The 14,804-nt window shown below is 37.4% G+C and overlaps 7 protein-coding genes across 7 annotated transcripts; 2 read left to right on the top strand and 5 right to left on the bottom strand.

The window, feature by feature from the left end:
• Positions 1-110: 110 nt before the first annotated feature.
• On the bottom strand, positions 111-2,806 carry FDP41_005938 (uncharacterized protein; the record flags this gene model as incomplete). The annotated part of the gene is made up of 2 exons (XM_044709517.1): positions 111-2,488; positions 2,638-2,806. 2 exons carry the CDS (start codon positions 2,804-2,806, stop codon positions 111-113), a joined length of 2,547 nt encoding a protein of 848 aa, XP_044559898.1.
• An 882-nt stretch (positions 2,807-3,688) lies between these two features.
• FDP41_005937 (uncharacterized protein) lies at positions 3,689-5,464 on the top strand (the record flags this gene model as incomplete). The annotated part of the gene is made up of 1 exon (XM_044709516.1): positions 3,689-5,464. The coding sequence occupies one exon, from the start codon at positions 3,689-3,691 to the stop codon at positions 5,462-5,464; it is 1,776 nt and encodes a 591-aa protein (XP_044559897.1).
• A 93-nt stretch (positions 5,465-5,557) lies between these two features.
• Positions 5,558-8,999, bottom strand: FDP41_005936 (uncharacterized protein; the record flags this gene model as incomplete). Its single annotated transcript, XM_044709515.1, has 2 exons — positions 5,558-6,166; positions 6,216-8,999. 2 exons carry the CDS (start codon positions 8,997-8,999, stop codon positions 5,558-5,560), a joined length of 3,393 nt encoding a protein of 1,130 aa, XP_044559896.1.
• A 288-nt stretch (positions 9,000-9,287) lies between these two features.
• Positions 9,288-10,187, top strand: FDP41_005935 (uncharacterized protein; the record flags this gene model as incomplete). Its single annotated transcript, XM_044709514.1, has 1 exon — positions 9,288-10,187. One exon carries the CDS (start codon positions 9,288-9,290, stop codon positions 10,185-10,187), a length of 900 nt encoding a protein of 299 aa, XP_044559895.1.
• Positions 10,188-10,397: 210 nt separating this feature from the next.
• FDP41_005934 (uncharacterized protein) lies at positions 10,398-10,754 on the bottom strand (the record flags this gene model as incomplete). Its single annotated transcript, XM_044709513.1, has 1 exon — positions 10,398-10,754. One exon carries the CDS (start codon positions 10,752-10,754, stop codon positions 10,398-10,400), a length of 357 nt encoding a protein of 118 aa, XP_044559894.1.
• A 993-nt stretch (positions 10,755-11,747) lies between these two features.
• Positions 11,748-12,518, bottom strand: FDP41_005933 (uncharacterized protein; the record flags this gene model as incomplete). Its single annotated transcript, XM_044709512.1, has 1 exon — positions 11,748-12,518. The coding sequence occupies one exon, from the start codon at positions 12,516-12,518 to the stop codon at positions 11,748-11,750; it is 771 nt and encodes a 256-aa protein (XP_044559893.1).
• Positions 12,519-12,704: 186 nt separating this feature from the next.
• On the bottom strand, positions 12,705-14,695 carry FDP41_005932 (uncharacterized protein; the record flags this gene model as incomplete). The annotated part of the gene is made up of 3 exons (XM_044709511.1): positions 12,705-13,883; positions 14,061-14,600; positions 14,672-14,695. The coding sequence occupies 3 exons, from the start codon at positions 14,693-14,695 to the stop codon at positions 12,705-12,707; spliced, it is 1,743 nt and encodes a 580-aa protein (XP_044559892.1).
• Positions 14,696-14,804: the final 109 nt, after the last annotated feature.

Genomic DNA, 14,804 nt, shown 5'->3' with positions numbered 1-14,804 from the left:
ACATTTATCGACAATATTGATGAATATGAATAATCGTCGAATTTGAGTGTCAATGGAGAAGGAATTTAAGGAAAAGTTTAAATTTCTGCTCGTCTTATTGTACATTGTTTTCAATAAAATTTCATCATTACAGGTTTCTCATCACTTCCTTGAGTAATGATGTAATGATTGGCCAAAACACCAAACATGGCACTATGTTCTTGTTTTCTGTATGTATAGAGAGTTTTTAAAGGTTCTTGTTCTTGTTTGAGAGTTTTTGGATTCATACAAATAGTGGTACATCTGGGACATGAAAAGTTAATTTGGAAAGGAATGTCATGAATGTAGAGAGATTTGATGTGGTCTTCTTCATAAGCTTCCAGTCCTCGAATGACAATGTTTGGTCTCATCCGATCAATTAACCACTCAATACTATCCGTTGAGTTTTCGTTGCTGTTTGCAGTGGCACTCTGAGAGTTTTTCAATCGTTGGTTTAGATCGATCAACGAAGACTCATTTAAAATCAAAAACAATCCCTTATTTCCCTCATTGGAAAACGAGGATTTACACTTGTTAGAGGTACTTTCCATTTCATTGTCACTCTTTTTTCTTCGGATGAGGCGAACCGATTGGCCAAGGAAGCATGATAATTTTTCATTGACATCGCCCGAGTACACGCAAGTTTCATAATGCCGTCCACAAATAGTTGCATCATCCAACATGATGGAGGGAAACTCATCTAACGGTAATTGAATAGTTGTTGGCTCGTGAATGAATTGTACATCTTGTTGTTCCATAGATTTCCATAGAGAGATTATGAGAAGTCTCCTCTCTAGATCAATGAATGGTTCAATCAATGCAAGGCGAGGACACTTTTTCAATCCAAGTACTCCATTCTTTTCGTCAAGAATTGCCCACTCTCGATCCAAGTAAGCTCCCGTATCGTTGTGTAAATTCCAACTGGTCACATTTTTGTGTTTGTCGCATCTATGTTCTTGAAAGAGTTTCATGGCTCCGCATCCCTTAATTGGATAAATATAGAAGTGTGTCACTTTGATTCTGTCGTCCATGACGTTGTACTTGGGCTTCACAAGACTTCCTACATTGGGACACGTCTCAACAAAATGTGACTTTAACAAGGAAATAAATTTGTCTACATCTGCCAAAATTGAACAATAACCAAACGAGAGTCTCACACTTCCCGTTGGTTTGCTACTTCCTGGAATGACGTCCATAGAGTTATCCCAGCAAATTTTTCCTCCTCTCTTGAAATTGTCAATCATTTCTTCACTCGAAATATTGAACAACTGTTGACATGCTCCTGGAACACAGAAGCATCCAGTTCTGATATTGAACAAATTGAGAGAACATATTTCTTGAACTTGAGAGTATCCAACCATTTGTCCTCTGCTGTTAAATACATTCATATTAATGATACTTGTCTTTCCAATGTTATCTTCATTGTAGATGTGAACGACTTTTGCTCCATTATAGTGACATAGATTTTTCAATTGTTTAGCACAATATTCTTGTACATGATTGCAATGCTGTTGAATGATTTTAAAAATTTCTCGAAAGGGAATCAACGATTCTTGTTGCCCGTTTTGTTCTGAATTTGAACTCTTTTTACAACTTTTCGAACTATACATTTGTTGAATTTCTTTCAAATAAAAAAGCATTTCGCAAATTGTCAGAAATGGCAATGTACCATTTTCAAGCATGGAATGGAAGGAATCTGCTCTATATTTCGTGAAAAAAGGAGCTTTCGCAGTATTGACTTGAACCACACCGCCAGAAAAGTATCCATTTCTTGGCCTGAAATCAATATTTGAGACTCTCATTTTACGAATTAATAAAGCGCCGAGACCTGTTGGATATCCAAACCATTTGTAAAAACTGAAGACAACAAAATCTGGTTTGTACTTGGATAGATCAATAGGGACATTGGTACTTGAGTGTTTTGAAACATCTAAAATTGTGTAAACGTTTGGATGATGCCTGTTAAGGTAAGGAAAAATGGTAAAATCATCAAATTTTGTTCCTGTACTATTGCATTCTGCGGTAAGTCCAACAAGATGATGGTCATCCTCACTCCATTCTTTCACTTTTTCTCGTACCTCTTCCAAGTTATTGCATACAATTACTCGATTCGAATGATATGGTACATGATCGTGTTGAAATTCCTCATGGTTGGGATTTAAACAAGATCGAAGTGCTCCAATTAAAGAATTGTGAGAAAGTGTGAGATAGGACACACATGATTTGGCACTCAAAGGAAAACATTCAGAAATAATTTTCAAAGAATGTGAAGCATTCAATGTAAAAACCAAATCATATTCCTTGAGAGAGGTGTTAAATATTTCTTGGAGTACAAATTGTCTACTCTCTGCGATGAGTTGATTGGTTAAATTGGCAGAAAATGACCCATCGCTATGTGGATTCGAGAGGAGATTGGCGTGATGATTAAATAATTTTTCAAAAACTTTCTTTAAACATTCCGAACTGTACACTATTCGTCAATGATTAAATTTTAAATTTGTACACCATATCATGTACACGTTCAAATGTGGTTGATTTTCCATGAGAGGGTAAATAGATTCAATGTTCGGAAATGGTGTGATCAAACCATTCATCATCATCAACCATTACTACACTTACTGGTACTTCCTGCATGATCCAAATGAATGACCTGACCACTCGGATCAAAGTATTTCTCTCTCAATTGTTCCATCTCGGAAAAGTACGACGTCGAGGAGGAAATTCCTTCTTCATCCTGATGATGAGCAGAAGAGGGTTCTACAGCACGAATTGAAAATGATGAGGACATTTTTTCATGTTGGGTCTCCATATGAGACAGTAAGACAAGAAAGGTACCTTTCTACCTTGAGAGGATGAGATTTAGTCCCCATTATATTGTCTTACATATTATTAATTGGCAAATGAGAAAACAAACTGTGCTGTGAGGACAGTATGGAAAGAATGCGGATGGACAACATGAAGCAGTTTCGATTCGGTTTGCAAACTGAACCTTTGATGAGATGGATTAAGGAGAGATGATTCCAAAAGGGAAGGAATTATTAAATCGGAAATGAAAGATATCAATAGTGCTTTGCTGTTGGTCTTGTTGTGATATGTACAATATTCAAAACATCATCGTGTGAACATGCAAAACCTTCCATTTCGTCTTTTTGAAGCGATTCTTCCCTAATGGTACTTTCCGCTTTCAATCTTCCATTTTTCTGAAAAAAGCTCTCAAACATGCATGCAACCAACTAGATCAAATATATCTGTCTCAAAGTGGCGAATATGGTTGGCATCGTCGTTTGGCCAATAAGCTACCCATTTCAAGCACTCTCGCAATTTTCTCCAAATTAGTCCATCAAGTCGCTTCCAAGTAAAATCACAACTCAAAAAAAAATCCAAGATCACATCGAACGTTCGTGGTGGCCAACAACAATACACAGTACAGCAACTATCACCGCTACTCGATAGTATCGTACCGGAGAGATCTCTCGCAGCGGCCTCTTTAGATTTCAGAATACAAGTTCATATTCCTTTCGTTTGGTTGGGATATTGGAAGCTTGTTGTTCCTTGCCTGAACTTTTGCTCCCGCGAGCATCTCCTCATCATCAGTGAGGAAAAACATCTCTCAAAAATCTTTGATCATCATCATTGACTCTCTTCCTTGTATCAAACAATCAACGCTACAATGCAAAAGGAATCCACAACAGCCATCTACTCAAATATGAGTAATTTGGGTGCTCTCAAGAGACCCCTTTCCAGACAACATCTCCAAAGTCTTTCTCATCATCAGGAAGATCCAACCCTCTTTTCGCTTCTTGCCAATTCTTCCTCAGCGTCGTCCTCATTGGCTCATTCAGCTATGAATAGCCTTCATCCTCATCATATCAACAAGATTAAGCGAGTCAAATCCACCTCTCAAATCACTCCCTTCTATCTTTCCGAATCATTTTCCTTTACCAAAGTCCCTAATGCTTCCCTCAGTACGGCTGCTGCTACCACTACGACCACCTCTACTGTACAAACTCCTACAATCACTCCTCAACTTGCCACTCCACCATCTCCACCATCTCAATCCCTCCAATCTCCTCTCACCATTTCCGAACTTCCTGTGTCACCTAACAAGAGTTGTCACAACATTTTCTCCAATACTACCGGTCAACCCCAACTCTCTCCTCGAAACCATACAGTAATTTCACTTCCGTCATGTATTCCTCAGACCTGTACAAAATCTCCTTCCTATCATGATTTTATCATGAACAACAAGATAATGGACATGTCTTCAGAACCAACACTGGAGACAGTCTTTAGCAGAATCCGATACAATAAGCATCTCCGAAGACTGGTTTTGAATTTTGAAGGTCTTCATGTTTGCAGACGAGAACACATTCGATGTGTGCGAGATGGTATTGAGGGCGTAATTCTTGCATATCATCCAAATGAACAAAATGTCAAAGTGCAATGTATTGTAAACTATGACAATTACATTGTGGATGACCATCTAATGGATGAGTATACCGAAAATGTCGTCGTTTATTTGCAAAAATATTATGAAAGTATTGAAAGATTTACAACGAACAATTTTCTTCAGGAGCAAGTTCGAAAACTTGAGACAGCCCTCACAAGATACCGAAAGTCCTCTATCATTTCTCCAAAAGTCAATATTGGAAAACGTATGGTTGGATCCAGATATGTGTTACAAGACCTGTTGGGTGTTGGTACCTATGGTCGTGTTTCGCTGGCTCAAGATCGAGAGACCGGTGAGCTTGTGGCTATTAAGGAGCTCTCAAAACAAAAAGTAAATGCAATTGGAATTATGGATTGGGTACGAAGAGAAATTCAAATTATGAAAACTCTTGGCCGCCATCCACATATTTGCGCGCTCTATGATGTTATTGAGACAGAAGAAACAATCTATCTCATTTTGGAATATATTGAAAAAGGAGCCATAGAAACACCCTATGATGAGCATCAGCAGTATCCAGAAGAGTTGGTCCGAAAATATTTCAAGCAAATGGTGGATGCTCTATATCATATGCACAATGTTCACAACATTTGTCATCGAGATTTTCAACTCTCAAATGTTTGTCTTGACAAGAATGGAAACGTTAGAGTGTGTGATTTTGGATGTGCTGACTTTTTCACCATGAAAGAAAAGTCTCACATTCTTTTTGTAGGAAATAGCAATTACTGTTCTCCTGAAATGCTGATGAAGAAGCCATACTTTGGGCCAGAGGTTGACGTCTACATGCTGGGAGTTTGCTTGTACAAAATGTGCACTGGATTTTTACCTTACCGAAATGCACAGGCCAAATTGATGAATGCCATGACAGTTCCTTTGGAAGAAGAGGATCAAATGAGTGACGAATGCAAAGACATTCTTCAAAAACTGCTCGAGCCAGATCCTGACAGAAGATGGACCGTTCGACAAATCATGGAACATCCTTTTTATAAAAACCAATGAACAAATTTCGTATTGTTGGACTCCAATCATCTTTTTATTGAATCTTTCTCACCTCGGTCGACAACACTCGTTGTCCTGCAATTCTTCATTGGCTTAATCACTTTTAATGGTCTTTTTGATGGTCGTCAATGTGTTCAAAATGTAGTCAAAGTTTGGTCTTGCCTCAGGTTCTGACCAGCATTTCTTCATGAGGAGAACAAATAGAAATACTACGGATGACAAGGTTTCCAATTTGATATCTTCCTTTTCTGGATTATGGTAAATATTGATCCATCTTTTACACTGTTCTCTGGTATTAAAAGGAACGAGTGGTCTTACTCCATGAACGATATAGCGTCCCAGCTCTGCAGCATTTTTATGATTGAGCAGGGTACTGAAGAGAGTTAAATCCTGTTGAGTGGAAGGAGTGACTGTGCTATGGCCGTCAACCATGTCAGTCTCGGAAACAAAATAACTTGGATCAACTTTCTCAGAAATTGTGTAGGGCACAGTTTCAAATAATACTTCATACATGATGATAGCAAAACTATAAATGTCAACCTTTTCATCGCAGGGTAGGCCTTGTAAAACTTCTGGACTCGACCACAACAGTGTACCAACATTTCCCATGTTGTCATCATCCCCATGCATGAGATATGTAGAAAGACCAAAATCACAAACTTTACATTCTCCATTGGATCCAATTAAGACGTTGGCAGGTTTCTTGAATTTTTTAGTGTAAAATTATAATAATTTTAAAATCAATACTTACCAAATCTCTGTGAATAATTGAGGAAGCATGTAAATAGCACATTCCCTTACAAATGTCAAGAAGTATGGCAATTTTTTGTTTGAACTTCAAAATAATTTTTCCTTTTGCTGCATTGGAAATTAAATTGTCTAGGGAGCCACTTGGCATCCATTCAGTAACTAAGAACTTTTCTCTCTCAGTCACACTCACACCAAAAAATGCAACGATATTTGGATGACGAATTCGACTTAACAAACTTGCCTCCTTCTCAAAAGAAGTATCGTCACTACTATATTTAACTTTCTTAATGGCTACTTCAACGCCTCTCCATTCACCTTTGAATACCACGCCTCCACCTCCTTCGGCAACTCTTGTGAGGAATTTTAAGTCCTCCATGTGAATGATATAACTCACATCCTTAAAGGTTACAGCATCAGAATGGATAAATTGAAAATCGAGTAATCGTTTTTGCAATTCTATTTCTTTTTGTTCTTTTGTTTTGAGCAGAGAAAGTTTTCTACTGACTGTAAATGTCGATTTGATAATACAAAATGTTAGAGAAATACCAAGAAGGAGAGACAACACTGCCACTACAGCAATAATTGGGATTATGAAGGCATAAAAGTTGTTGTCTTGACAAAACTCTCCCACATGGGTTAAAAAGTGGTCAATATCTGTCGGACAAGCACAGGAAACAGAGGTATTTGTTGTTGTATCAAAAAGACATGTTCCTTCACCTCCACATAAGTATGTGTCGGTGGTGACAAATTGTTCTCCACAAATTGGCCGAGTACAAACCAAGTATGAATTCAAATCTACCTCTTTGGTTTTGTTAAACTCGAATACAGTGATAAAGTAAGCATCTCTATAAGTAGCACGCTGGCCATTAGGAAATCTATCAACAAGATTCAAGGTTTGGCCATCCATGATTGTAGTATTATCACGGTTTTTAAAGGAAGATAAAAGCATCAGCTGATTACTGGATGGTGTTAATCTAAGCTCAATATAAATTCTCTTGGATATGAAAGTATTTCTGAGTACAAATGTCTGAGCATTCATGGAATTCATGTCCAATAATGTAACCGTTGAAGCGATTCTATTGAGATAATAAAAAATTCCGCTATTCGATATTATTGTTGGATTTCTAAACACATAAGGATATTGTGAGGTGCTGCCCAAATAATCAAATTGTTTTTTCTGTAAGTTGTAAACGATAAAAATTCCTGTTGATGACTGATCTTTCTGGGAAAATATCACTTGCGAGTTGTGATTCAAAACACCTCCATAATATCCAAATCCATAAATCATGGTCGGTGTTTTGGAAATAGTCTTAATGCCTAACATAGGTGCATATGATAAGGACGTTTCATTGAAGGAAGTTGTATTGATAGGAATATATGAAAAAGGTGTTGTGTAAATAGAGTCAATGAGAGTAAGTTTTCTGCTTTCAACATTTAGTTCAAACATGTAAAATGAGCCAAAGTTTGAATTTTCCAGCGTTTGAAAATCAGTAGGTGCTTGAGTTCCACTAGAGAGGTAGATTTTTGATTTCCCTCCGAATACATTGAAAAATAATATTCCGTCATCGTAGAATACATTGTCAATGGTTGGGCATTGCTCGAAAAATTCACACTCTATTATTACATCAAATAAGTGTTTGGTGATGAAAGGTGAACCTTTTCTACCGGAGTCGCTATCAAAATTGAATACTGTGGCCAGTGGTGCCATCTTTTTTCTACTGTTGACATAATTATTACTCACTTGGCGTGAGATATCAAATGAAGAACTATCTCTGAAAAGTAGGAAATTATTTCCTCCAGCATGTTTGATAATATTTCGATAGATTTGAGTGAAAGAAAGGCTGTAACTTGTGTTCGTATAGAACACGCTATCTCCAATTGTTATGGAAGAGAACATGACATATCGTAAACCACTTGAATCTTGAGGATACGTAACAAATATTTTGTTGCCAACCTGAACAAAACTTGGATCTCCAAGCAATTCGTTAACAATTCTTTCTTTTGAATGCCATGTTATTTTACCTTTCAAAATGTTATAAGTGCCAACCGTGATGGTGTATAATAAGCTGTCTGATTTTGCCGCATCTAGAATCGCTGCACAAGAAACTTTCAAATGATTCGACCTTGAAATAAATGCAACAAAAATCAGCTCTTCACTATTCAGCTCATTAACTTCTATCAAAATTGGTTGATCATTTCTGAGAGCATATCTAAAAGATCCAGCATATGATAATTTCAGAGAATTTGAATCATCTGTTTCACTGTACATATTACTGGGATTCAACTCGGAAAGTAATTCCTCTTGGATACGCTTTGAGTACTCCATATGAAACTGTCCAGTTGTAGCCTCAACAGTTAAAATGATAGTGGTGTGATGATGACGATCTAATAGTTTTGTGATGAGTAAACCTATTAATACTAATAATAAATATATGAGAAGGGACGAGTAAAGCTTTTTTGATTTTTGAAAAAGAGGAGTGAAGGGTGGTTTCAGTGATGATGATTTACATTTCAAATAATTACAATTTTCAAAACTCATTGTTGTTCGTATTGTTGAAATAGAGTCCGGATCCGATACAATGGATGATGATAAATGTCGTTGTGTTGAACATTCCCGACAATTCTCTGAAAGTTGTTGTTGTTGGCCAACAAGTAATTCCGTAATCGTAACATCCGTCTGACCATCAAAAGACCACCATTGTTGTTGTTCCTCCTGCTGCCATCCACAAGCAGCAACGAACTCAGCTAAAGAATTCCCCTCTTCCACCTTGTTCTCTCTTTTCATTTTTATGCAACTTCTCTCTCAAAATGGTTTTCTGAGATTCCACGGAATGGAATTGACTGAACTTTCTGAACTTGATGCACTACTACTACTCCCTTATCATCATCATCCTATTGAAATGATCACATACTTGTGGCATTACTTGTGTTGAATGATGCTTTTGGTGAAACTCTGACTCACACAGCACTAACGTTTGCCATGATCGCTGTTCGTTAACTTTCGGAGTGAGAACACTCTGAAAACGTTTGGAATTTCAAATCGAAACTCTGAACCAAGGCGTGGACTGAAAAAATGTCTTCTTCATCCAACATGCTGAATATGAATTTGAATACGACTACCACGACGACTTCATCACTGCCAGAGTGGGTGGGCTCGGTGGACTTGAATCATATGAATTGGGACCATCAACTCTACTTTTGGATTCGGTCTAATTTCTCTGAATATGAAATTACAACCTTCGTGTCGATTGTTTATATATTTGTTCTGTACTTTGTCTTGTCCTTGCCGTGGTATCTCATCAAGCGATTCAAACCTTCATTCCTATACAAGTATAAATTACAACCTGAAAAAGAGGAAGAAAGGCAAACCGATTGGGGTTGTATCGTTCAGTTGGTTGTGAACCATTTACTCATTTACCCCATGTTGATGATTGGCCATCCAGTTCTCAAAGGAATTGGTGTAAGCTATGATTTAGCTCTTCCATCATGGACCGATATGATTGGTCGCTCATTGATTTTCCTTGTGATTGAAGATACATGGTTCTATTGGATTCATCGTTTCTTGCACACTGATTTTGGTTACAAATATATCCATCGTGTTCATCATGAATATCAAACTCCTATCGGATATTGTTCATCCTATGCAAGTGTTATTGAATTTGTTATTTTGGGTATTGGTTCTTTCATTGGACCTCTCTTGATTGGTGTTCCTCACATTTTCGGATGGTGGGTGTGGATGACCGTTCGTCAAATTGAAGCCATTGATTGTCATACTGGATTCCATTTCCCATGGAGTGTCAACAATTTCCTTCCATTCTATTGCGGAGCTATTCATCATGATCATCATCACAAGACCTACTCGGGAAATTATGCCAGTACTTTTACTTGGTGGGATTGGTTGTGTGGAACCGATAAAAGTTATCGTGAATGGCTTGTCAAGCAAGAAAAGAAACAAAAGATTAAGGAAAACTAGATTGAGGACGACTTGAATAGTTGTGTCACTTGTGGAAGCTTTAATAATTAAAAAAATACATTTCATATATCATTTAACATTCGGGATTATATTTTTCTTCATTTCCATTCATCAAGAAGTAAAACCATGATCACAATCAATAAAACTGTGTTCGAGATCTTTTGCCAAGTGACATGATTATTGTGAACCTTTTTTAAAAACCTAATGTTTTTATTTCTTATTAACACTTTGACCTTCGAGTTCTTTTTGCACTTGATCCACAAGCTTACCATGAGGATTGGGATGATTCAAATGCATCACAGGACATTCACTCAACTTGTTTCGAGGAATTTTATGCATAATTTCTTCAAATTGAGAATAATTCTTTAACTTTACAAACGGACATTGGTGAGAGAAGAAGGCAGGACATTTCTCAAGAAATGATTTTGAATAGTGTTGAATGAAGAGATCTCGTTCTTCAGGTGTGAATGGACAAGTGGATTCTTCTCGACTTTTAGCTGTGCCTTCTAAATATTGTCGAAGCTTTTCAAGAACCTGATCAAGAGTGGGACCAGAAGATGCAGACATGTTGTTGTTTTTATCTTCGAAATGTTTTGTAATTGTGGATCTTCTGTGAAAAGTGACCAATAAGTCCTTACAGGGTGGAAACGAAGTTTCTATCAAGGATCCTCTTTTAAAAAAACCTTTTCCCATTAAGGTCTTTCAGAACATTCCGAAATGAGAGAAAAATCCTGATCGAGAACACAAAATTAATGTGGAAGAACACATTGGTACGATCATTCCTTGTGGGAGTCTGCCTGATGAACAAATTGATTAATTGAAACAAGTTAACTGAAGTGATGTAATTTAATAAGCACCACATTGAATCATACAGCTCTCCTCAATCACCACCATTCAAACATCACAGAATAGAATATTCTAAATCCGTCCTAATCCTATCTATTGTGGTCAATAACTATCATTGGTTCAATTTCACGGGAGAAAATGTGTTTATTGAAAAAAAAAACAAACAACAACAGAAATGACATATTATCTATGAATTCACAATCATCAAATTGACATTAGCACCTCTTGTTTCGGATCGTGATTTCCTCAATGTCATGAAATACCACCGACAGCATGACAATCTTGAGAGTTTTTTCGTGTCGACAAGTATTGATGGTCTCTGCGATCCTCCTTCTACTAATACTCTCACAAAGGAAACTGTTCTAGGCACCAATGAATTTGTCAGCGCTATGTCATGTTGGAGGGAGGAACAGATATTCTTGTGACAGATGCAAGTCTTTGCTTGGTGAATGGTTGGATTCCTCAGAGTGTGGTCAAGTCGGTCATTTATCCCGTTGCATTGAATGCTGAAATGTCGGGCAAGAAATTGAGAAGGTGAAAAAGTAAAAATCACAAATCCTTCCATTCTGACAAGATTCCATTCAATAGAAGTTGGAGTTTATTGGAACTCGAGTTCAAAATCATACTCGCGAAATTGGAGATTTCCATTCATTTATTATTATCAATCATCACAAACCTCCTCCTGTTCAGTCAAGGAGCCTGCCTATTAAGGAATTAACAAAATTCAAGATCATTAAAAGATGTCACTGCTTCAAATGTATGATTTTCAGGCAATGCTTTGGTTCCAGGTCTCACTGACAGCACTGCATCCACACCTGCTTCTCTCGCAGCTTCAGCTTCTCCAATATTGTCCGTTAAAAACAAAATTTCACTCTTATTCACTCCAATCTTGTCCACAATCTTTTCATAACTCTCCTTCTCTAACTTATTTCCAATATTTGAAGTATCGAAATGATCGGAAATGAAAGGCAATAAATTTCCATGAGTGGAATATTGGAATAACAACTTTTGTGCTTGAACACTGCCACTCGAATAAATATAAATTTTACAAGAATGATCACGAATTCTCTCAAAAAAGTGAAAGGCATCATCATAGAGTTCGCCACGCAATTGTCCATTCTCGTATCCACTCTTCCACATGTGTCCTTGAAGTTGTTTGAGAGCAGTCATCTTTCTGTCCTTATTCATGTTGTAAAAGACATTGTCAATGATGGATTGTTGTGATTCGGGATCAATCAGTGGAGCATCTTTGAAATTTTCGTCGTGTTTATCTTTTTCTGCTTGTTCTCGGAGAGCTCGGACGTCATTTCTGGTTTGTTCTTCGTTCCATGTTTGAGAGAGGTAATTTTGGAGAGTGTTTCTAATGTATGGGAAGAGAGTATTTGCCACAAAAACGATTGGTGTGGTCGTACCTTCAATATCGAAGAGAAAAACTTTGTACTTGGAGACCGAGATGAGACGACGCGAAGCAGAGGAAGCAGACATTTTTTTGTTGAAGGTCGTCTTCAACAATCATCAACCACAGCTTCTTTGTGGAATAATTCTTGCTGCTGGATCATTACTAAGAGACACTCATTGTTGTACGTTAAGACTGGTCAGTGACCATTTACTTACACAATAATATTCTACAATAATATTTGCAAAGTGGAAAATTAAATTGGCACGACGAGATTACTTCGTCGTATTAATGATTTGCCAAATTACTGCCATTACAAAAAGTGAAATTAATTTTAAAACTTCACCATTATGCTTAATACTTCCTTTGATCACAGAAGATGGTTTTGTTTGCATTTCTTCGGTAGTAGAAGTTTCTTCGTCACTCTCTTGTTGAGCATTGTTAGTTGATGATGTAGTCGAAACGTCTGTATCGCCATCGCTTTCCTCCTCATCGCTATGGGAAGAAGTCGAACAGTAATTTTCTTCATGAGTGGAGTCTTTGAGCTTATCTGAAGTGGGTTGTGATGGTGGAGTAGAGACCTTTTCTTCATCCATGTGTTGTGGTGTGTCTTCGATTGTGTCTGCTTTCACAATGGAAGATTTGTGAGAGTTATTATTTTGTAATCTTGATCTAGAGCTATTTAGATGGAATCCTCTTCCAACCACAAATCCTCCACTTGCACGTCCTATGGAATGGCCAGCACTGAATAATGTATTTGGAGTGATTTGAGAAGATGATGAGGATCCCTGATCGTTGCGTTTGGATGGAAGAGAGTCGCTATTGTCTTTCAGATCATTCGATTTCTGTACAGTATTAGTTGTTGAGGATAATGTTGATGCTGCTGCTGGAGGGTCGATGTCATCGTTCTTCGAATCAGATGATTTTAACAACTCGGATTCTAATTCTTCAAGTGAGAGAGGAGGTAAAAAGTCGGCAGCTGTGTACATATTGGCTGGATTGGAGAGAGGAGAAAGGTGTTTGGAGGTAGAGGTCATAATTGGAGGGAAAGAAGGCGAATTCAACGACGGAGATGAAGGAGGAGAGAACGAAGTGAATCTGACTTGATTGCGAAGAGCTTGCAACACTGATTTCCGAATTGTCTCCTTTTCATTGTATTTTTTAACTCCTCTGTTGGCTTGATATTCGATTGTGGTGGTGTCATCGGTGTCAATACTTTGCAAAATGCTCCTAATTTTCTTCATGATGTATTGAATGTGTTTTCTATCCAGCATGCATCCATTCCATATCTGAATGGCATCATATGTTTTTCTGCTGCTTAATACTACGCCATTCACCTCATACTTGTCGCTGAAGTGCTTCTCTCCAATGACAGCCAGAACAATTTCATTCCATGTGGCCTGGCGTGACTCCTTTTTATGAGTTTGAATGACCCAACGTCCTCCGTCAATATTCTGTAAGAAATTTACAATGTTGTGCGTGCAAATATGTTTAAAATTGAAAATTTCATCAATCATGAATTAAAATGGGTATTCCACCGATTGAAATTTTTAAATACAAATTAAACAATAATCCCCACATGTAACATTTTAAATTAATTACTCTGAGAAAATAATTGATTCAATACTAACCTTTGGATCCTCATACAAAGGTTTAATACCCTCTTTAAATAATCTCAAATTGAGATATGAAGGCATTTTGTAATAGGGCAGGTTAATATTATTCCAATACCTCCAAAAATCTTCAATACTATCAAAAGATCCGATTTGATTAATTGATTTCTCGTAATCTTCGGGATTTGTGCCTGTCTTGAATCCTTGATCGTAAAATATGGTCCAACGGCTTCTAAGCATGTGAGGCCTCGATGAGTCATCTTCCAATGTTGCATCACCATCTGTACCAGGAATAGCTGCTTCATCTTCCTCATCATCGCTTGTGGGAGGTGAAATACCATTTATGGTCGTGGGTGATGAAAGAGGCTGAAGGACGTCAGGTGTTGTGATTCTCTGGAAATGCTCATCAGAATACAGCTCAACATCATCATCGCCTTCCACCATTTCAAACCATGATTTGCTTGGCGAGCCATAAGGGGTGGTGTTTATACTGATCCGAGGGGATGATGAAGCATTGGCTGCACTCATATTCTCCACTTTTTCCTTCATATGTTTTTTCTTCAAGAAATCATTTCAACATTGTGTCCGATTGTGAATAAAAAACGATTTGTAACGAATTCAACACATACCAATAAAACTGAAGGTGAGTTCATTTTCCAAATATAATGATATACAAATATATCAATTGATTAGGGTACAATTGTGGTGATTTTGTTTCCGCCGAAATCAAAAACACTCTCTCAACAATCTCGGCAATCAAAA

The sequence above is a fragment of the Naegleria fowleri genome (assembly GCF_008403515.1).
Source record: "Naegleria fowleri strain ATCC 30894 chromosome Unknown tig48, whole genome shotgun sequence".
Classification (NCBI taxonomy): Eukaryota; Heterolobosea; class Eutetramitea; order Acrasida; family Naegleriidae; genus Naegleria; species Naegleria fowleri.
Note: the sequence above shows the minus strand (reverse complement) of the source record. Positions and strands in the feature narration are given on the sequence as shown.